The sequence below is a fragment of the Sarcophilus harrisii genome, chromosome X, assembly GCF_902635505.1.
Source record: "Sarcophilus harrisii chromosome X, mSarHar1.11, whole genome shotgun sequence".
In the NCBI taxonomy this organism is placed as follows: domain Eukaryota; kingdom Metazoa; phylum Chordata; class Mammalia; order Dasyuromorphia; family Dasyuridae; genus Sarcophilus; species Sarcophilus harrisii.
In genome coordinates this window covers 56005227-56029940 of record NC_045432.1, presented here as the reverse complement: position 1 = coordinate 56029940, position 24714 = coordinate 56005227, and the positions used below count along the sequence as shown (strand labels likewise).

Genomic DNA, 24714 nt, shown 5'->3' with positions numbered 1-24714 from the left:
GATTCTGAATTTTATTTAATTCTGAATCCCTTATATGTCTTCTCAATTATTGGGGTTGTAGTTCACATGTCAATGTCTATGATGCATTTGATATAATTTTAGAATTTTGGAGTAAATTTGGTATACCTAAACTGCAAAGATAATGCTGTTTTATATTTTGAGAACAGTGATGGTCATTTGTGTCATTTCCCATTTTTATATTCAGTGTAATTTTGTGATTATGTCCAGTTTGTTTTTTTTTTAATAATTGTAACTTTTTATTGACAGAACTCATGCCTGGGTAATCTTTTACAACATTATCCCTTGCACTCACTTCTGTTCTGATTTTTCCCTTCCCTCCCTCTGCCCCCTCCCCCAGATGGCAAGCAGTCCTATACATGTTAAATATGTCACAGTATATCCTAAGATTATGTCCAGTTTTAATCTTTGTAAAAAGAGTCTGTTGGCACAGTGGATAAACCACTGACCCTGGAGTTCAAATTGGGTCTCAGAGACTTATCAGTTGTGTGACCCTGGGCAAGTCAGTTAGCCACAATTTATTCTCCTTGGCCCTTTTCCCCTCAATAAAAAGTTCTTAGGTTATTTGTTACTGATCATAGCAAATTTTTTTTTTTTTTATTTCTAATAGATTGAATTTTAATACTGATTTAAAGTTGAGAGGTATAATGATTTTGAAATAAATGCAAACTTTTGAATGAAGAGAAATTAGCTTTTGAGGATACATATAGAATCTCAGACTCCATTGGGCAAGTATTATTGGATGAGTTTTTAGGATAATGACAGATGAAACTATACTTCCTTATAAACTTGTTTTCTATGTGATACCATAAAGTTATAAAATCAACACAATACCCCCTTTCTTTAGTTCAGTGGGATTTCTAGATTTTCCAAATAAGGATTAGAATCATAGAACTTGATCTGAATGGGACCTTGCATGTCTTGTATTTCAACCTCATCATTTTCCCATGAAGATGTGGAGGCCTACCAAGGTTCAATGACAAAATGACCCAGACGCGGGGGAACAAACTTATGATGGCCAACTGATAACTTTAACTTAACTTTTAATATTTGAGAAGTTCAAAACAAAAATTTTACATTTAGGGACAAAAAAGTGTTCAAAAGTAGTGGAATAGGACTTTTCCCTTTTATTCAGATATGATGAAGTTTATGCAATGGGCTTAGAACATGTTTATACCAAGATGACATAATTTACTCATCTCTGAGTATACCTTTTTGTTACGGCTACTGTGTATAGTTGTCAAATGCATTTCCATTCTTAAAACGTGGTGTTTCTGATTGATTGTTTTATTTCCTAACACTTGATTCTATTCTGTTGTGGTGAAGTGACCCTTAGTTTCTTGAAGCTTTGCCTATTCAGCTAATGATCCAGCCTGCTCTCCCATGCTTTTAGTTTGGGCCAAGTGACAGAGATTGTGTGTCTGTATTAAGTTAGCCATATTTGTTGAGACTTCTTAACCAAGTAGTCTTCAGGATGCGTTTTGACCAGAATAATGTGATGACAAAATTTGCTAAGTTATTCAGCATTGCAGTGTATATCAGTAGATTGAATACTACAGTAAGGAAAGGACAAGATACAAGATATACTGGATTAAGAGAAATTTACCAACAAGAAGATTTCAATGATAGATGAGGAAACTGAAACCCATAGTGATGTGTACATCATTAAAACTAGTAAATCGCAGTGTTTACAACTTAATCCCTTGTCTTCAGATTCTTCCAGTATTTTTCCACTTATGTGTCACTGTCTCACCTAATGCTTTTCTAAGTCTCATAGTTATATTCCACTTATTTTGATTGACTGACTATAATTGTACCAGTTGTGTAGTAATTTGAATCATTACCCAGTGAAAGTTTGGTCTTTAGAAATCAATTTACAAATGTACTAGACCATAACCAGGTAGGGAGTTTATTGACTAGCTTTGGTGTTTCTACAATATTCTTTTGCTTTGGCATAGGAATGGGGAAAGGTGTATTTTTATTATTTATTTTTTTGCTGTACAAGGTAAATTAGACAATGTGATAGACTCAATAACAGTACCAGTATATGACAGCTATCTTGCCTTTTAAAGAAACTTTTGTGAAGCCATATGCTCTGAAGAACTTTATTCTCTTTTGCCAATTTTTCAACCCTATGTGTCTATAGAAGAAGGCTTTCTGATAAAATTATTTGGTCTTTATTAACTTTTGTTAGATTCTCTTATACAAGAAAAATCAATCTGGGATGCCTGATGGTTATTTGGGGACCAATAGCCATCTTAAAATCCAAACCTGAAGTAGGAAAAGTTTTTCTACCACATTATACATGATAGGAAAAACTTATGAAATTATTCACTTTGTCTAGTTTAGTGTACTTAGCTGTCTGTTATAAAGAAATTAAAGTGGTAGGATCCATCTTACTAACTATAACCACTCTAGTACTCTTTTTATTTCTTTTCATCCCCCAGACCCATATTTCTGAATATTACAGTTCATAATATGTTGTCTTTTTAAGCTGATTATAAATCTCTTGACACAAAGTAAATTTTCATTTATCTTTCCACTTCTGTTACATGGAACAATTTCTTAAACATAGTTGTGCATTAATAAATTCTCATTGAATAGAATTATAAATGGTAAAAAAAATCAAAATGGACTAGGCCAGTATAGATGAGGTTGGTATAAGTTCCTTCCTGAATCAGTTGAAACAGAAAGATTATAAAGTTACATTCTAAGAAATGTTACAAAAATTGTTTTTTCTTGAAAAGATTAGTAACTTCTGTTCTAACTAAATGTCAGACCTCAGCTTTTCATGTTAATTATATTCAAGAAGCAACTGGGTGGTATAGTATGCAGAGCCCTAGCTAGCCATGGAAGCTAGAGAATCAGAGTTTTAAAAACTACCTCAAATATTTAGTAGCTGTGTTCCCCTAAGGAAATCATTTCCCTTCTCTTGGTGACCCTACCCTACCCCTCCCCCCCCCCCCCCCCCCCCCCCCCCCCCCCCCCCAAAGAAGTTTTTGTTCCCTACATTGGGTTTTTTTTTTTTAATTTAGTTTTTTATATAAAATGATAATAGGAATATAAATATAAAGAATACCACAAGTTGTTATTTTGGTGGTAATTCTTCCTTTTTTATCTTGTGTTCTTGATGTTAATATGAGTATATATTGAATCAGTTTATAAAATTTAATTGATTTTGGTTTCAGTATGTTCAGAGTCAGATAAAGAAAGACAAGAATAAATGAAGGCATAAAAAAGTGCAAAGGCATTTTGAGGGGCACATATACTCTTGGTACTAGAGATTTCAATTTTCATGTGTTTCTCTTGTCTTCCTTCCTGTCTTCGCCAAAGTCAGGAAGAGCTTTCTCAAGAAAAAGTTCACTCTTTCTCCTTGGGCTGATAAGGTCCACGGAAAAGACTTGTTTGACTTTATGACATAGATAATAAGAAAAGAGAGATACAAAAGTATTTGTTGTCAACATTTCGAAAACACAAAAAAAAAATCAAATGCACACCAATGAGAGTTTTCCTTTTTAGGTAAAATTCTGGAATTCACCTATCTTTTAGACAAATAATTTTGTTTTTCTCTTTTCTTTTCCAAATGAAATAGTCCTTTACCAGTTTCCCCTTCATTTCTCAGCTTTGGTTATTTGTGACTGCCAACCATGCCACTAGCCAATAATGGTTACTTGTGAAAGGTACATTTTCAATACCTTTCTTCTTATAGTAATTCTCCTGTTTCTTTATTATTGCTTAAATTTCCTGGAAGCCAGTAACTCCCTAAGTGATCTCCCAATGTTACAATATTTCCCTGAAAGAGATATTGGTTTCCCAATAGGGAACCAAACACTCTAAGAGAAAAAAAATTTTCCTCTCCCATATTTTAACACCTAATTCTATTTTCTGGGTTTCCTATTACCACTTATGTCTGGTCATTCATCCTTAAAAACAGAGAAAGACAAACACACTTGCAATTTCCCCAACAGTATGGAGGTTTAACTGGCTTATAACATCTGGGACTAGTTTGGGAGGTGGAGTGGATCAGGACTGGGGTTTTGTCTTTTTGTGGACGAATTGTTCTGGTCAAAATGTCACTTGACCCTGGGCAAGTCACTTAACCCCAGTTGCCTCAAGAGAGAGAGGGAGACACAGAGAGAAAAGAAATAAAAATTCCGGGAGGAATGCCTAGAAGGTTACTCTACTTCCCATTTTCTTAATCAATTTGTGCTTGCTATTCTGAGCACAACTTACTAATAAAATCCCAATTTACAATAAATAGGATTTCAACTTTCCCAACAGAATAAAGATTCTAAAAGGGGGAGAACAGATCTCTTTTATACTTTTAAGGAGTAGAGAAAATAGAAAAACTAGCATCATAGAAAGGAGAAAATATAATTGAATGAAACATGGAAATGGGGAGTAGGGACAATTCCTTACTTCACTCCTAAGACGTATTCATTTTTTTTGAGTCTAGCTGTATCATCAAGGGCAATGACAGTCAGCCAGACTTATATGGAAAGCAAAGTAGACATCCTAGAAGGATAGCTTGATGGTGTAAAAATCCTAGTGTCCCAAGTAGCTTCTTCAAAGGGGTAGGAGATTTTCTTGACACATGAATAGAAAAGTGATTAATAAGAGAAAACTGGATTTGTAAACTTAACTCATTACAGGCCAGTTTTATTTTGAAGTAAGGTCAGAGAAAAAGAACCCTGATTTTACTTAAAGGCCAAAATCCATTAAATAATAAATAGGATCAATTTTTAAAAGACAGAGTTAATCTGATTAATTGCATTTCCTTTTCACCTGTAACATGTACTACCAACTCACATGTCTTCCATTTCTGGATTCCATTTTTGTTACTTTATTGTTGCTGGAAGTTACAGGTGAGTCCTGAATTCACCTTAGCTCCATCTTGCCCAGTCTCTACCCTTCCTAGTGATATTTCTCTGTAAAATTGAGGGCAGGAGGACCTCAGGTCGGCTGAACTTACCTGCAGCTCAGACAATATACAACGGCAAGGATCAGAGAAGCTTGAAATTGAGAGCATGATTTATAACAGTTCACTGCATTGTCAGTAGTTAATAGGTGAAAAGGTAGGTGGTTGTGTAAGCAACCCCTAAATTGTGCAATTTTCTAATTCTGGCTGTTTCCTACTTGGAGCCAAAGAACTTTCATCTTCTGTTCTCTTGTAAAAGTGTTGATAACTAAGAAAGTTGCTAAAAATCATTGTAATGAATTTTATTTAAATAATTCTTTTATTAAAAGTATTTCCATCATTTGCCTAATTATTTGATAGATTTTCATTAGTAATTTTAGGAAATTTACTAATAGAGTAGTATGGCCTGATGATTTAGTAATGCCTTGAGTGTTTTAGGAGTTCATGTCTAATTAGCAATACTTTAAATGCTTTAATTAATATTTAATTAACAAGTATTAATTATATTATTAAGAGAATTCATTACTTAATATATGATATATCTCTTAATAATAGCAATAGATAATGTGTCTTAAGTATACAATATTATTTATAATTATATCTATAATTTTAATATATTTAATTTATTTGATTATTATAACAATAATTATGATATTATTTAATATATTTATTTAAAATATGTATTAATTAATACATTAGTATGTTTTATATTATATTAATATTAATTAAAATAATACAGTATTTTAATTGTATAATATTATATGATGATATAGATGAGGGGCTCATGGACTCCTGAATTAACTTTGCAGTCTGTTAAGTTCGAGGTGAATTGTTCATATCTAATTAAATAAAGTAAGTTAGGAACGAGAAATTATTGATTTGGACCCAAAATAGTTCCCAAACAAAAACCTTTCACCCTCTTACCCTAGAAATTTGTTGTTGCCAAAATTCTTTTCTTTTCTTTTCTTTTTTTAAAAAAGGACCTTTGTATTGATTACAAAACTCTTGTGTAAGTCAGAAATAAGTACACCCATCTGAAACTAGTTTTGTGACCTTGTATAAGGAAGTATTCTACTTGGTGTCTTTGCAGTCTGGGTGTTGACCTACATTCATAGGAGGAATTTCTTTACTTAGAATTTCCCTCAACTGAACAAAATTGTGGATTCTTCCCTGTCCTCTTGTTTTTGGAAGCATTGGTACTTTGTGGAGAAAAGAACTCATTCCAAGATACTGATGAATTAGGATATTAATAGCACTTGTTAATATATTATTTAGCATAGGAAGCATAAATCATTTATTGGTTTAGTATATTTTCAAAATGTCTTTTCCTTAATATGTTTAAAAGAATTGCACGTATTTACGGTATATCAGATTGCTTGTAGAGAGGAGGGTGGTAAGGACGGGTTGAGGGAGAAAAATTTGGAACACTAAATTTTACAAATTTGAATGTCTTAACATGTATTTGTGAAATATAAAATATGATTAAGAATTTAAAAAATGGTTTTCCTTAATAGTGTTTTATGCAAAGCAGATCTAATGTTTTTAGCAAATTGAATACAAGTGTTAATATTCAAATTGGAATAAAATACATTTTTTTTCTTTTAATAGAATTGCTACAAATATTATATGAGTGATGATATTAGCCGTGATGCAGATGGAATGGATGAACAGTGCAGGTAGGTACATGAAGGAAAAGGATAATGTTTTTTAAACTTCTGGCCGCTAAAGGGAAAGTATTAATTATTCTTTGCGTTGATATTTATTTGTATGTCTTTTTCACTATATTTTTGATTTTTGATGGTAGTTATAATCATCATTATATTATAATTTACATCTTAAAATAAAGGTCATTCAAAAATTTTACTCAAAATATGATAATATGCATAAAGTATTTCACAAACTTAATACATTATTATTATGTAATTATAATAAATTCTCATTATAGATATAGTGATTATATTAATGGCTATAAGCCAAATCATTGTATAATATCATATCACTTGGTACATAGTAAATAACGTCCTAATGGGAGAAATTGGTTTCTTAATAGAATTCATTTTTCACTGATAAAAATTAAATAAAATAAAATTCCCAAGAACACATAATCATTCTTGCTTAACAACCACTTAGTCCACTGACATTTAGCATCGTTTGTTGGGTTCCATTTAATCTATTATTTTGTGAAGTTTGAGGTAGCGTAGATATTATTAGGTAATAAAAGGCATAAAGAATAGAACAGTTGAGATGGCGCTGTCTTTTAGCCCTGAAATGGAATCTTATTCTAAAACAACTTTACTTATTTATAGAAAGGAAAAATATAGACCTGTTCCTTCTTCTTTATACCCTTCCCCCCCAATCATGAAGTTCATGTGCTAACTTTCTATGTGTAAATTTATTGTAGTAGATGAGTTGCATTGTTTTAGTCTTCACTCTTAATTTTTCTTTTATAAGTTTAAATTGTTTTTTATAGTAGTTCAATCAGGAGTAACATCTTACTCTTTTTTTTTTTTCTTTTTAACTTCCAGATGGTGTGCAGAAGGTGGAAACTTGATTTGTTGTGATTTCTGCCATAATGCTTTCTGCAAAAAATGCATTTTGCGCAACTTAGGTCGAAAAGAGTTGTCTGCAATAATGGATGAAAACAGCCAGTGGTATTGCTACATTTGCCGCCCAGAGCCTTTGTTGGACTTGGTTACTGCATGTGACAGCGTATTTGAGAATTTAGAACAGCTGTTGCAACAAAACAAAAAGAAGATAAAAGTTGAAAGTGAAAAAAGTAATAAAATATTTGAAAACACACAAAGATTTTCTCCCAAAAAAAATAGTTCAAATTTTAATGGAGAAGAAAAGAAATTAGATAATCCTTATTCTGGATCTTTAACTTACTCTTTTACAGCACTAATGGTGCCAAAAGACATGATTAGAAAGACAAAAAAGCTAGTTGAGACCACTGCAAATATGAATGCTAGTTTTGTAAGGTTTTTGAAGCATACCTCTGAAAATACAGAAATAAGCCCAGTGATTAAGTTACGTCAACTTAAAGCTTTTAAATCTGTGCTGAGTGACATCAAAAAGGTTCATCATGCATTAGAAGATGGTGTGAACTTGGAGATTCGTACTTTGGATTCTTTAAGCAAAGAGACTGTTACCAAAGAGCATAAAGCTGAGGGTGTTAAACCAGAAACTGAAGTTACAAAATTGGAAATGTTCTCTGAGTCTAAAAAGAAGGACTTTTCAAAAAGTGATACTAAATTATCAGTGAAGCGAGTTGATAGTGAAATTGTTGGTCAAAGTCTTCCAGTGGTAGGGCAACCAGTAAACAAAAATACTAGTGCTGAAGAAAAGAAATCTAATCGAAAAGAACCTCACTTTGAGCCTGCCAACACTTCTGAAGCCTTAGATATGGACATTGTGTCTGTTCCTTCTTCAGTCCCTGAAGACATTTTTGAGAATCTTGAAGCAGCTATGGAAGTTCAAGGTTCATCTGACCAGCAGCGGGATGGCAGTAGTGCAGCAGATCGAGATGTAGAGAGTTCTGTAAAATCAAATGTGACTTCAAAAGACCACAAAGGAGGTACCAAATTCAAAATATCAGCTAAGGTAACAAAAGAATTATATGTTAAACTCACACCTGTTTCCCTTTCTGATTCTCCAGTAAAAGCTGCTGATTGTCAGGAGGCAACACAAGAAAAGGAAGAAAAGAAAAGTTCTGGTCTTCCTTCTAAGACAGAAACCCGCAGCTCTCGAAAGGAAAGAAGTGATGACGATTTTGTTGACAATGACATTCCATTAGTTTCAGAAGACGGGGACCTTCGGAGATCCCCACGTGTAAAGACGACCCCTCTAAGACGACAGACTGAAGCAAATCCTGTGACATCTAATTCAGAAGAAGAAAGTAATGATGGATATCATGAAAAACGGAAGAAAAAGTCATTAGTGCAATCAGTAAAAAAGGATAAACGGACTTCTTCTGATAGTGCCATCGATGGCCCCAAACCTAATAAGGTTCCTAAATGTAAACCATTAGAGACTGTGGCTCCAAGTTCAGACTCTGATGAAATGCCTACTGTTCTCAGAGAAGTATCTATGGCGAGTCACAGTTCTTCAGATGCTGAACATAATGAAACAAATGAAAATGTTCCAAAGAAGTCTCTGTATGATTTAAAGGCTCAAACATCCAAAGGTGGTGACAAAGGAAAGAGAAAACGAAAAAACTCCACTTCAGGTTCTGATTTTGATACAAAGAAAGGCAAAGAAGTCAAAAGTTTCACAGGTTCTAAAAAGAAACGTCAAAACCAATCAGATTCTTCCAATTATGATTCTGAATTAGAAAGAGAGATAAAAACTATGAGTAAAATTGGAGCTGCCAAAAAATCCCAAAAGAGATCTTCAAAGAAAGAGGATTATGATTCTTCTGATGATGAAAAGCAAATCAAAAAAGGAATGGGCAAGCAAAAGAAAAAAGATTCTAAGATTATAATAAATGAATCATCATCTGATGATGAAGGTAGACAAAAGACTTCTTGCTTTTCCGAAGATTCTGCTGATAAAGAAAAGATGAGCACAGAAGTAGAACACTTACTTAAGAAAGATGAGGTGACATCATCTGATGCTAACAAATCTTGTGTGCAAGAAGAAGCTTGCAATTCTCCTGAAAGCAATAAGGAGACAGAACCCACTGAAAAAAGTAACCGTGTGAAAAGCAAGCCTTTTAAGAAGACACAGGAGGCTTCGTTTGATGATGTTCCTGACAAGTCCTTACAAAAAGAGGAAAGTGGTGAATCTTCGGATGATAAGAAACAGAAAAAAATAATTGAAACAAAAGAAAAGAAAACTGCAAACTTGAAAGAGATTGCACATAAAGAGAAAGATGAGGCATCATTCGATGGCACTGAAAAATTTCTTGAGAAAGAAGACAGTTCCCATTTGCCTGAAGATCTTGATCCAAATAAGCATGGTACAACTGAAATGGAAAAGAAAAGTAAAAAATTAAGAGAGAAAAGTTTTAAAAAGAAGGAAGAATTATCTGATGATACTGAAAAATTACCAGGGAAAGGAGAAAGTGGTGAAAATTCTGAAGGTAAAAAAGGAATATCTGGTAAGGAAAAGAAGAAGGAAAATTTAGGGGAAAAAACTTCTAAGACTGCTCAAGATGGTGTATCTTCTGATGTTGAGAAGTGTCTCACAAAAGAAGAGTGCTGTGATTCTTCTGATGACAAGAGAAGGAGAAGAATAGAGTCTCGGGAAAGGCGAAACCTAAATACAAAAAGAAGTAATGCAACAAAACAAAGTGGTTCATCTTCTTCTGATGTTGAGGAAACGTATTCCGAGGACAATAAACAAAGAAAGCAACTATCACTGACCAAAAGTAAGAAAAAAGAAAGTGTAAAAGAGAAAAAGAAAAAGTCCCCCAAAAGAAGTGCCAAAAAGCAGCAAGAAATTGCTAGTTCTTCTTCTGATGAAATGGGAGATGATGACCATCATTCAACAGGCGATGGGAGCGGTGATGAACAGAAAATTAAACCAGTCACAGAAAATCCTGGAACTTGCCACTCTTCAGGTGTGGAAAAGTTAGATTTTAAAGCATTTCTTAATATAATTTAGGTACTTACGGTTAATACTATTATAAAAGGGTAGTACATTATTTCTGATAGATCATTTATTTTTATTTTATAGCTTCTCAGTACTTCAATAAATGTTTTTAGAGGATGAAGTTTTTTCCTTCCCAATTTTAGAATGCTTTTTTGATAACATTTTAAAAAAATATTACTAACCAAAGGTATTTATGGCATTGCCACTCTGTTACAAAATCCAAATGCATTAGGATAATTAAATTCATTTCTGTTATGTTTATTGCTTGGATACTTTTTTTGCATTTGTAATCCCAATGATTTTGCACATAGTATGAGCACTTAAGTGCTTTTTTAAATGAATCACAATTGGCTTGCAGAAATTTTTAGTGCAACCCAAGTACGCTCAGACCTGTTTGGCATATCGTTATGTCGTGGAAATGAATGTATAAGTTTTCAGTTTTGTCAGACACTTTATAAATTGGGAAGATTAGCTTGGCATGCCATGCAATCCTTCAGAATAAATTGGTTCAGCTTCATTGACATTTGATTAAAGTCAATCATCATTTTGTTAATGACCCAAACAGGCATTTCTATCTTTTAATAAATAAAGCAAAGAGATAGTGAGTAGATCAGGAATTTCTTGAAGTTTTTTCCTTTCTTCTCCATTCACTTCTCCAACTAGATTTTAATACCAATCTAATTCAGATTTGGCCAAATTTTTCCTTGGTGTATTATTGTTGGTTTCCTTATCCTTACTTAAAAATTAGACTATTGGTTTCTATTAAGGCATAATATAATTTTAAAACTGTATACATGTTAATTATCCTCTTTTGGCCTTTTCAAAATTTCATATGCTATAAGATTTCAGAAATAATTGGTATGCTACTAATTCTGCATTGTTTTTTTTTATTACTTCCTCTTGGATCTTGATCTTTCAGATATCTAATCTGATTTTTTATATGCATTGGTTTGAATATAAATTAAAATTTTAATTCCTTTCTTTAAAACTTTTGTAGCCAAAATCCTGAATTTGAAAATATTTCTATGCATATTGTGCTTACTAATTTGTGGCTTTTTTGACTTGAATTTATAACTTTTTTCCCCCCTGAGGGAATTGGGCTTTAAGTGACTTGCCCAGGGTCACACAGCCAGGAAGTGTTAAGTGTCTTAGGCCAGATTTGAACTTGGGTCCTTCTGACTTCAGGACTGGTGCTAAATTCATACTTTTTGCATCTATACCTCTTGTTTCATAATGAGAAAATTTTAAGATATGGTATCTAATTGCATAATAAGTTATCATCCCATTCAGCTCTTCATATTACTAATCATAATCAACTGTGTCTTAGGCTATGAGCAAACTAAATTCGGATTAGTGGAGTTTAGGATATTAAACTTTCTCAATTTTTTTTAAACATGTATCATCATAATGAAGATGTTTAATCTTATATCAGCTTTATATGTTCATTTCATAAATGAGATCACTTAATTTGCTGCAGAATTTGGTTTTTATTGTAATTTGCACCCTTTTTTAGTATAATTGTTTTATATTTATGGCAAAACTTTGGTTGTGTTTTGCTAAATAGTTGCTTAATCTATGCCAGCACATGTATATTAGGGATTTAGCTTGATACATGTATGTCTTCTATCTAGAGGACTTGAGGGGTAATCTATTACAGAACAGAATATACAAACATTTATTTAATTCATACAAAACACCGAGTTAGTTAGGCATTTGGGATTGAAATATGTCATTGAAAATTTTTTTTGTCTTCAAGAGTATACATCAAAAATTAAAGCATAGGAATATAGATTTATATCCAACAGGGACTTTGAAAGACAGTTTGATCCATTCTCATTTTCCAGATATTAAATGTTTTTTTAAAAAGTGATACACATGTACTATTGCTGAGGTAGACATTAGAGTGTAAAAATTAATTTTGTACACTGCTTTTTTTCTGGATTAACAAAAGCAAAGTTTTAATATTTATGATTTCTTCCCAGGCAAACTTTGATTGAAAGTTGAAGTACAAATGGGTGATAGTATGGTTCTAGAAGAAGGAAGGAAGGTACCTTTTTAAGTGATCGATAGGCCTGGTTTGCAAGTCTCAGTGACAGACTTGTGTTTGGAACATTTCAGGAAAAAGTTGTGCAAGTTGAGCGGATACTTTACTTTCTCCTGATTAGACATACCTTTCCTTCTTCAAGGAACACATTTCTCCATAATTTCTTCAGGTTAACACTACTTAGGCTTCTCACAGGTCTTTGCAGAGTGTTGTCATGCTTTTTAGAAACACAATAAAATTTATAGGTTTAGAATCTTAATTCCACAAAATTTCTACCCTCTTGACTCTAAATGTAGCTTTACCTTATCCTGTATTCTAAGCAAAAAGAAAATATCAACAACCTAGGGTTGTATTAGGAAACTGTAGTTTTCCCTTTGTTTTAGTCTTGGAGAAAGATAAGAATTGAATGATTTGATGATGAGGTATGAGTGACATCTAATGAGTTTATATGTATTTTAAGACTAATACAGTTTGAATGAAATGTGGATTGTTCCTAGAGTAGCCGTGTGAAAGAAGACTAAGTCTTGTAGCTTTTCATTGCCAAGCCGAGTATTTCCTATTTTGTTTATGGACTCTGAAAGTTTTCAAGCAGTAGAAAAATTTGTTTAGGCTCTTTAGAATGTTATGTTCAGTTCTGGGAAAATTAAGAAAAAAATTGGTAGAAGGTCTTGTAAGGCAGCGTGTTGAAGAAAATGGCTCTGTTGAACTTTATAAGGAAAAGTTTTGGGGGACTTGAGAGGTATATTCTAGTATTTTAAGGATTGTCTCTGGAAGGGAGTTTAGACTTCCTTTTGGTCAGCAAGTGTAGACCCCAGAAAACTGAATATATGTGGTAAAAAAAAGATTATTAAGTCTTGATGTGAAAAAATAAAGAATAAGAAGAATGAACAGTTACAGCAGTTCCAAAGTATAATGACCTGCCTTGAGAAATGGCTGGCTTCCTCTTCTTGGATGTATTTAAGCAAAGACTGCATGGTCACTAGTCAGACATGTGATTGTAAAAATTCCTTTCATATATTTCTTGTTCTTTGTGCTTTCTCTGAGGTCTCCTTCTGTTCTCAAAATATGTGATATTGTTCACATGATTGTGGCAGGTAATTTAAAGATGGATTGTCGAGAAGTGAGACTAGATTTTGTTCATGAAACGCTTATATATTCAGATTCTTTTGTAACATTCATATTTAGGCAAGGAGAACATTACTGTGAGTCATATTAGATTGAAAGACTTTTCCTTTTAAATAAAGAATTATGATTATAATCCCTACTGTTTAAAAGTTCATTCAAAATACATATTTTTGCATAAGCGAAAGGTATTTTTATATCGAGTTGTATAGAATTATCTCTATTGTGTATTTTTTCTGTTCTAAGGACAGTATTAGCAATTATTAATAAAGAGACTTAAATTCTAGTGTACCTCATTTTGTGTAATCTCTATTTTTGGACCTATAGCATGTATTGAAGTTGAAAGTTATTTATTTAGAAAGAGTTGATGCTCTGTACCTATTTTAGAACAATGTTAATTAATAAGAGGTGTTACATAAGATTGACTAAAATTTGAGGGAATTATTTTCTTTTGTCTATTTGCGTTTGGTCAGTTTCCATTTTATTATTACGTATAGACATGGATGTGATGTACAGTTTCTAGATTCTTTCTTTCTTTCTTTCTTTTTTTTTTTTTTTTTTATATTTGTCTATGTTGCTATGTTTAAGGGAGAATTTAGCCCATTGGGGAAATGAGAATGAGAAAAATTATTTAGGAAAGCCCTGCTTGGGAAAATTTTTAAGACAAAAATTTTTTTGATGTAAAAGAGTCTATTGTCTGAGCAAGTTCTGCATCTGACAACTTAACTCCTTTGATCCTCAAATACTACTAGGTATTTAGGTCTGTTCATAAAAAGCTTGATAAAATTTTACATTTTAGAAATGTTTTGATACTTTTGTTTTTTCTATCAACTTTACGGAAAGTGAAGTAAGTAACTTGCAATACCGTCTACACAAATAATGGCATTGTAAAAGGAAAGAAGCAGCTATAAAATACCAGAAACTTAAAGTTGAGAAATGAGAAAAACCAATTTTTGCCTCAACGAAAAAAATGGCAATAAAATACCTCCTTTTTTGTTTAAGATACTGAGGTCTACATTGCATCTGATGTCAAGTTTTCTGTGTGTGGTTTTGCCAACTAAAGTTAATGTGAAAAAATCAGCAAAACAAAGAAATAGTTTTGTTTGATATCCTTTCTTATTTATATCTTTTATTTCTGAATACTTCCTTCCTCTGTAAGTCATCACTTTTAACAAAGAATAATAAGGAATCAGATGAAAGGGGTTGGGGTGTGCACTTTAAACAATCAATACCCTACTCAAATTTGACATCGTACGCAATGTTATTCTTCCATAGTATGTTTTTAAAAAAAATTATTTGAATAAGAATTTATTTCTCCATTGGTGAGCCTTCTTACATGTGCACAACCCAACCAAGATTGTATAAGTGAAAAAATAAAAAATAAATTGGGACATCCAAAATTGATGTGGCAAAATTGATCTGCCTTCTAACACAGAAGAAGCCTTTAAGCATTTGCTCATTACAGATTATTTCTTGTTTTATGCATCGTTCAAACAATTTTGATTATCTTCTCAGTGCATTGCAGATTAGATGATAATTTTTAGCTAGAGCATATAGTTTTATTTTTCTTTGTTCATCAGGTCATGATTATGGATATGCTGTTCTTTGGGAAAGTGTTTCTTTCTACTTCCAGTAAGGTATCTTTCCCTTGGTGTTTTCTTTACATAATTTATTGAATCCAGGGAAATATTCATACCCTAAATAAAATTTGATTATGTCTTTTTATTTTAAAAAAAATTTAAACAAATTTGAAAATTTGAACCACTACAATTTGGGATAGTAGACAAGGAAAATGTCAGTCGACAGTTATGAAATGACAATAATAAAAAGGAAGTATAACAATTATGTAGCAAAGCACAAGATATTAACTAGTGGCTTGCTGTAGAATCTGGCCATTTCAGACTCCAAAATAGCCCTTTAGAATAAATGTCACTGTTGTGCAACAGCTGAATGAGTGTTAGGCATTAGGAAAAAGGTAACTTAGGTTGTGTCATGAACTTATGTTCATTTTTCTTTGAGGACTAAAGAAAGCTTTCAGGAAAATTTATAAATTATTTCTGGAGAAATTCCTTAAGATTATTAATATTAAATATCCTCAGATTTTATCCCTAAATGTTTGGTATAAATTTGTTTGCCAAAATATGTCTAGACTATTAGAGTGCTTCTAGGATTCTATTTCAACAGTTGATTTCCAAGAGAAAAATTTACATAGATGGAATTCCCACAAAGGTCAACTGGCATTATTAATGGACAAGAGGTTGGATTCAAAAAGAGCCGCATCATTAGCACTTTTCTTGTGTGAGCCTGAGAAAGTCACATAACATCTCCGACCCTGAATTTTGTCATCTGTTAAAAGGAGAAAGCAGAGTGGAATGGCCTGTAAGGTCCCTTCTATCTTTTTGTCTCTGATCCTCTTATTAAAGAAAGTTTTGATGTTTTATTGTTTATGGACAGCAGTCTCTCTTCTCTTCAGGAAAAAGACTGAGTATTGTCTCTGTTTTGCTTGCTTCGTAACTTCAATTGCATATCAGTTTGTTCCTGTGAAAATTTTGATAATTATTTTAAATAGTTCTCCCTCTTTTTGAAGGTGATGAAGCGGAAAGAGCAGGTCCTGTCACCTTGGATGATGATGAGGATGAAGATGATCCTGAGAATAGGTATGATTCCACCTCTAAGGACATTAAAAAGATAATAACACCCCCTAGGCGTGGGTGCACAGGAGAGCAACGGAGCAGCAAGCAGGCTGTCAAAACCAGGTCTGCCTACCTTGTAAAGACACGTTCACAATCTTCATGCAAGTTTGAAAACGAGGTCCAAAAAGGGCCAACATTCAGAAACACAAAGAGAAAATAAGTATTTAGAAGTGTTAACACACCTTGCACAAGGTGTGTTGTAAACGCACTGTAGCACTTTTTGCGTTTCTGTTCCCATGTATGATCTTGATATTTTGACTGAGAATTACTTAATCCTTGTAGTTAGGCAATGTCCATGACAACTGCGAATCAAAAGGCCCTAAATAGGTGCCATCACCCTCATTTGTCAACAATCTCTGCTTTATATCTACTGTCACTTCTAGTGGTGCTATTTTTTAAAAGCTTTGACTTTTAGAGACCAAAAATGCACAAATTCATAAGATATTGATACTTTGAAGCTATTCATACACTGATATATGACCCCCAGTGTGTTATAAAGTGACTGAGTATTTATTTTGAAAATGAATTTTAGTTAAATTGTAATAGATAAAGCTTTAAGCTATGATTGAAATAATTCAGGTTGGGTTGTCAAATTAAATTCTTGCATAGTGGCAATGAAATGTGATTGTAGTGAAATGTGATTTACTTGATATGTCGTATTGCAACTCACAGATTAATTCTTTTCTTTAACATTTATTAGAATGCCAACTCTGTGTCCCCAGCAGAAAAGACACTAAATATGTAGTGAGAGAGGCAGAGTTTAATCTAATGGAAAGTGGAGAATCCAATAAGCTTTGAAAGCTTGAATAGGTTTCCTCAACTATTTAAGCTTAGTTTCTCATCTGGAAAATGAAGAGATTTAACGTAAATAATTCTTCTTAATGTCCCCTTCAGCTTTAGATTGTTGCTCTGTTAATCATACTAAAAGTATAGCACATTAAATAAAATTTGAAATAAATTTTCATGTTTCAAGGAGATGAGAAAATCAACATGCAATTTTTTACAGTATCTTGTTCTCAGAAAGTGATATTTTGCAGTTGGTAAACTTAAGGCTACATTGTCTTACAGGTTTCTTTTATATTTACTCAAGCCATCTCCTTTAATTTTCTTCAAAATTTTATTAATTTTAGCATAGAGCACAATTTTCATTCTGTAAAACAATAGATAATTTTCTTAATAAACCAAATAAGGCTTTTATTTTGCACCTTAAATAATAATTTTTTGGCATTAAATGCTGCTGGCCTTTGGTTTTTTTTTTTGTTTTTTGTTTTTTGAATTGAATATCTAAAGATGAGGAAAAAAGAAATAATTCAGGGATTTTACAATATAGGATTTCAGCCACAATATTCAGGCTATTGAAATTGCTTTCATTCTTTTCCACTTTAATGTTTACTGCTTCTCATTTTCACAGAGAGCACAAATATAAAGTCTTAAGTATTAACATCATGCAAATATATATGTATATCTATGCATACCCCCATACCTGCTTATATAAACCTGACCGTTTAAACATGCAGAAGAAGTCTCCCCCCCCCCCACCCCCATTTAACCTTTATTTCTCTTGTTTTTCTATTAGTCATGAAATCAATTTTCTTTGAGGTGCTTGTTTTAAATTTGTATGCTAGTCATATTGAACTTTATTTGCTTTTTGTACTTGAAAACTTTTAAAGTGCTCTGATTCTCCCCCTCCTCTCTGTAATTGGCAAGTACTTTATTTGGGAAAAAAAAAAAAGCCTACCACTGCATTGTCACATAGTGCTTAAATGAAAATGCAACTGTTTGGGTTTTGGGGTTTGATTTTTTTGTTGTTGTTTTTTGCTTTTTTGCTTTTTAATCAGAATTGAATATTTTCTCATGTTCTTGGTTATCCAACCTATTCGTAACTTAAACCGTTCTCATATGGTAGTCAAGAAACTTCTTGATTTACACCATGCCAAAGAGGGTTCTTCATGCCCACCAGTGTTTTGTTTGTACTGTGGGTACGTGAGTATCAAACTGCACACTTCTGCTGTAGACTATGTGTTTAGGTACATCTGCATATGTATTGATTGATTATAAACATTTGTTTTTCAGCTCTTAATTAATTTTTAAAACATATATATATATATATTTTCCAGTTTGCTATTTTGAGTGAGTCATAACATGAGACAGTGCTGTATGCTTTTCTTAATTTGCTGTATTTATTTTTTTTATTATTTCTGCTTCTCCTTTTTCTTTTTTTAGCAGTATTGTACTATGTTCCAAGTGTTTATGTTTATTAAGAGGTAAATAGTGTATTAATGCAGAATGCCTAAGTTTTGTTGGATACAATAAATTTTTGTAAAACGTTTTTCTTGTTTAAGCATTTAATTTAAGTTTTAATGGCTCGTTTAAAGGTTGAATTATGGTAAAGCGTTATCTAGCTTTTTAGATAAAGACTTTTGGTAGATCACTTCCAAAATTAGATTAACTTTTGTCAAACTTGTGCCAGAATTGTGTAGTATATGGGGTGTTAGATTAGGAATCATGAGACCTATGTTCCCAGTTCCAATGGAAAAGATTTGAGCTAGTTCATCTCCAAGGTCTCTTTGAGCTTTAATATCATGATTCTTGTGACTGAAAATATAGTTGTACTTGTTCTTCATATTGTTTTACCAGCTAAATACAGAATTTACTAAGTAGATAAAGATTCCAACTTTGAAAATGAGTAATTTCCAATTCCTTTTGCGATATTAAAGAAAACACAACAGGTAATCATACTTGTGATTTTAATAGTTTACGCAAATAGATAAATTTAAAATGTATTGTTTTGTTACATTGAATAAACAAATAAGGAAGTTTTCATTATAACATTCATTCACCCTAAATGTGCACAAGTGAAATGTATGCATAAGAAATGAACAGTAATAGCCTTATCTAAGGTTGTGAGATCAATGTTCCCTTTTGTGCTAATTTCAAAATTTTACTTTACTCTTAGATTAGATTTATATCAGTTGCCTAATCAGAAAATAGTGATTAAAATTACATGTTTTGCAAATTTTGCTTTTACTTCCTAGAAAAAAAGTCCCTCTTAGAAACTTTTCATTTCATATTTCTCATTAGTTTGAGATTTATTTTGGTATTTTGATTCCTGTTAAATGTTTTTGATTGAAAATATCCATGCTCTTCTTTTATGGAGTGTTGAAATATCTTCACCAGCTTTTGTTTTTGAGTATGAAGTCTGAGAATGTCACATGTGATCAAAATTTATTTTTGTAGTCCACATTTACTTAATGAAATTGACTTCATTGTAAGAGAATTTAGGTCTGTACATGAAATCTTACTTTACTGGGTTGCTTCTCTTGTAAAACGTCAGAAATCTAAAACATTATGAAGATTGTCAGGAAAATGGTTTAAACACATCATTTATCATTTATTTCATTGTAATAATGCATTTCTCAGGCTGCATTTTTCAAGTTCTTGAACATGTAACAAGCTAGTATTTTGAAACTCAAATTGAGTTCCCCTGAGGAAATTTTTTTAAAAAATATTTTTCTTAAAGTTGTTACTAGAGTAAATCTGATCAAAATTTCTCTGAGGCACAGAGATTAGGACCCTTATTGAATCTAAAACATTTTAGAAATTATAAGAAATTGCTTTCAATTTAGAGTTTATGATTATAGTGGGAATTTCCTTGAGTCCTTTGAATTTTCAGAGAATGTTCTGTGTAATAGCACTTATTGCTTTCCACCCAGAAAACATTAAATTGGTTGTTTGTCATATTAGCTATAGTTTTGTTTTGTTTTTTTAAATTGGTAGCCCTTTTCATATTTTGTGTTAAGAAAGGGCTTCTGATGATGGTCCCATACTCATTGGTCCCAGCAGTACTTTGTGAAGACATTGGATTCTCCGGAATTGTTCATTTTAATGAAGATGTTTTGCTAAATGTCCATCTGATTTGCATAAACATTAAAGACGTGAGTAAATCTAAAATCCCTTAAGTAGTACAATTGTTGAGCTTTCTCTTTGGAATACCTATCAGGTATTCATATACTCTTTACATTTGGTTAATCTGTAATCATTTATGAAGACTGCTAATATTTTTCCCTTTATGAAAATTATTCCTGGTGGTCCTACTCATTTTCATCTATGAAATTTGCAATGTTTCCCTGTTTAATATATTTGGGGAAACTGATTGCTTTTTACCATAGATAAATCTTTTTGTATGTCTCTGGTTGGAATAAAAATTTTTTAGTACCTGACATAGTTTTAGAATGACAAGATCAATATTTCATAAAATAAGTCCTGATTCTTTAAGTTTCAGGTAAGTACCTGATTTAAATATTAGAAAAACTTAGGAAGTACAAATTAATAGATGGTATCACACAATGTGGCACATAGTAGGTACTTAATAAATGTTGATTGATTTAAACATCCTTTAGCCACACTTTCCTTTTTATGACAGGAAGGTAATTGGTTACTACTACTTTTCTGACTGACTCATACAAATCATTGCTGTACCTCCTCAACCTCCTCAGTATTTTCACACAATTAAAAATATTTGGACATTCCTGGTATAATGAGGATACCTATTGTTCTGAAGATTGTGTACTTTGCTTTAAACACTTTCATTAATTATCCTAAATTCGAACCACGTAAACCTGATCCTAAGCTGGTCAAATTAGATCTAAATTTTTACTTCTCAGTAATCATTCTCTCTTAGTGAAGATTGGTGAGCAGTTCTTTAATTTGATTTGGACATATTTTTTGATTTGCTCTAAATAATTAATGTGATTTTTTTTTTAAACCTTAATAAAGTGGAATCATTCCTATATTTGGGAGTTCATATACATCCCTTTTTCAATATATATCAAATCTGAGAAATACTCATAAGAATTTAATAGCAGCTCAGTACTTGAAAAGTGGGTCTTCTCATTTTGAATATAACATTGATTTTTTGCATTTTGTTTTTTATCTTAGTCATTTGATTATTGTTTTCTTAGGGATTTTTCAGAAAAGAACAAGGAAAGCATAGTTAAAAGTCTTCTTGATTATTACATATAATATAATTCAGAAGAAAATTCAGAAGAATTTTATTCTGAATAGTTTGAAATTGTGAATTTATCATATTTATATGATAAATATACATATTTATATATAAATTTATCAGTTTAAATTTAGCAAGGGAATCTTATTAGTCTTAATGTCTTTAGAGGGAAAAAAATAAGTAGTTTTAATTTGTAAAAGGAGAGAGACTTGTGAAGTGTTTTAGAACACTCACAAAGTGGATATATTCAAACGGAATACATTTTTGTAGTTTCAAGACTTTGATTTCAGAAACTTAACAAAAAACACTATAGAGGCTATTTATGTAATTTTCTCATTGGTATTAAATCTATTGGTGAAAGATTTTGCAAAGTCTATCAATTCCATGGCAGCAACTACATCATATAATGAATACAAAGAGTTCCCTTGTACCAAATATGTTGAAATAGCCATCTAACCTTGAAGTTAGATGACCACTGTTAGTTAATATTGCATACAGTGTAGGATTACAAATATCTATCATAAAAAATCCTTATCAGCTTCCATTGGATCAGTTATCTTTATGCAAATAACTCCCAGTTTTCTATATTTAGCTCTTTCTTCATGAGCTCCAGTTTCACATCAGCATTTATCTTTGGATATTTCCAACTACATGTTCCACAGCCATTTTATACTCCATATTTCCCAGTAGAATTCATGATCACTGCCTCCATCACAACTACCACCGTTTATTCTCTCCAACACACATTTCTTTTAATTTTTTTATTTCTAATGACAGCATCACCAGCTTTTTTGTCATCTATGTTCTCTTAAACTCTTTACTCTTCTTCCTACCATGTATCCAGTTATTTCCCCAAGTCTTGTCAGTTCTGCCTTGCCAGTATCATTCACATTTATATCAACTTTCCCACACACTTTGCAGCCACTCTGATTTTGGCTCCCATCACCTTCAATTCTATATTTTTGCCATTGCATCCTAATTTGAATTCCCTCCCTCCAATGACTTTTATCCAATTCATCCTTCATTCTTCTGCCAAAGTGATGTTCCTGATGTGCAAGTTTAAGCTGTTGATCTCTTAATTCATTAAATTCCAGTAACTTCCTGTTATCTCCAGTATCAAATGCAAACTCTTGTATTTGGCCTTTAACTCCATTAATAAACTGGATCCAGTCTAACATTCCAGCTTTGTTATTCCCCTCCACATGCATTATTGTTTAGACAAACTTATTTTCTAAGGAGCCTCCTTCATGACATTCCGTCTCCAATCCCCATGACTTTGACCATCAAATCCCATTCCTGGAACATCCTGTCTATGTCTTTAAATCCCGCCAAGGCTAAGTTTAAGCTTTGTTAAATTAAAGTTACTCAGTTTTTTCCTCCTGTTGTTCCTGTCTTCTGTTAGCATTTCTCCTAAAAAATATTCTCTTCTGTGTACATACTTATATGTACGTTTCTTCCTAGCAGAATGTAAGCTCCTTGAGAGCAAAGATTATTTCATTTTTTTCTTTGTGTCCCCAGTGAGTAGCACACTCTCCAGAACATAATAAGCATTTTCTAAATGCTTGTTCATTGATTGAATTTAGACTCTGCTGTTTCAAAGGTATGTGAAGATAGCTCTATTATTGCAGATTTATTCTTTCTAATACAATAATGTGTAGAATACATATATTGTAACTTCCAAAGCCAAATTTTTTTTAAAATGTCAAGTTTTTATGCTACAGTTATGATGTGAAACTATGAAAACCAATCTTCTTCCTAAATTCTCAACAAGCATGTTGATTATTAAAGCTCAATTGCTTTAACTTCCAAAAATGTAATTTCTCCATAGTGCTTCTCTTCAATCCTGTTTTCAATGTTCCTTCAAAGTAGTAGATTTTACACTTAACTCTCTAAAAATGACACCAATTTAACATGGAACACTTTTAAATATAGAATTTTTAAATATATCTTTTATTTTTCAAATTTAAAAATCAAGCCTGAGCTGCCTTATTTATGAATGTGTTATTAACACCCATCTAGTTTTGCATCCTTAACTATTTCCTTAACTATAACAAAATCTGCCCTTCTCCATATCTGCTAGAAAATACACTATTTGGTAGAAAGCATGCTTCAGTTGAACAAGCCCAAGTTAAAAATGACTTTATCAAATGTCAACTCTTTTAGTACTGACTTTAATGTCACTTGCCCTCTATGGGCCTCAGTTTCTTCCTCTGTTGTAGAGCTGGGACTAGGTGATAAGTAAGATCCTTATTAGGTATGAAGTTTTCGGACACTCAGATTTGACCTTTTTATTTCAAGTTAGTTACCAAGATGCAAATGATCACTCATTCTTTTGATCTTCTGCCAATTGAAAATACATTACATGAAAGATTCTCAAAGGTTTAACCTACCCCACATACTTTTTTTGTTGTAGTCTTCCTGCTGTTTTTAAAATGTTTAACAACTTTAATCTGTCATTTACTTTCTGCATTAAGTCAACTCTTGTTGGCCTTCCTGTCTTTCTCTTTTTGCTTGTTAGTTTTTGTTGTGTTGTACTCAATTCTTTTATGCTGTTTTATTTTTTCTTTGTTTATCTTCACTAGGAAGTTGTGTTAAAGTATAATTTTCTTCGTATTCCAACTGTTTTATTCAGTTTACTTCATATTTGTTTTTTGGGGAAAAGGACTGTTGTCTCCCTCCCTACCCTTCCCAGTGTTATTTTGCTTTCTTCTCTTGTTTTTCCCACATCTTCAGGACAATAGAGTAATAATGTCTCTTATTTCTTCAGAACTTTTAGAAGTTTAGCTGCCATAAAAAAGAAACCCTGTCCTTTTAAAGCTTGAATCATTGAATCATTACTGATGTGAATAGTATAATTGATCCAGTACATAATCCCGAGCCATGAGTTTTATAGTGTGATAATCATCTCAATGACTTTCCAAAAATTTCTTGCAAATAAAGCTTCAGGAAAGAACACATCAAAATAGAATCTTCTGGGGACCATGCCTGTACATGCATTGCGTGGATCCAACTATGAGCCCTGGAAGTGATGCTTTACCATCCTTGGGTCACTCATGAACAATGATGACCTTGAAGTCTCTGACTTGAAATTGCAGAGCTAAGGTGGCAGATTTATGGCATAGCACAGCAGGCTTTCTGGTGAGATACCACTTGCTATCTCACCAATGGCATGTTTTTCTTTTTCGTTGAAATTATACTGAAGTCTTTTTGGTTTTCCAAATGAAATTCCATTGTTGTAAGATGTGCCAATAAAGTTCTGGTTTCAAAGCACATGGCTTCCCCTAAAGGTGGTAATGGCATTTTCTTACACATTGATGTTGTG

General features: G+C 32.3%; 1 protein-coding gene across 11 annotated transcripts in view; it reads left to right on the top strand.

Moving 5' to 3' along the window:
• ATRX (ATRX chromatin remodeler) overlaps positions 1–24714 on the top strand; it is a 184856-nt gene that overhangs the window by 71070 nt on the left and 89072 nt on the right. For 10 of the 11 annotated variants that reach the window (XM_031944868.1, XM_031944866.1, XM_031944870.1 and 7 more), the window contains 3 exons: positions 6545–6612; positions 7462–10496; positions 16282–16351. In XM_031944868.1, the coding sequence (XP_031800728.1) occupies positions 6545–6612; positions 7462–10496; positions 16282–16351 (3173 nt within the window). The remainder of the gene's footprint in view (positions 1–6544; positions 6613–7461; positions 10497–16281; positions 16352–24714) is intronic. The other variant, XM_031944864.1, reaches the window with a different exon arrangement.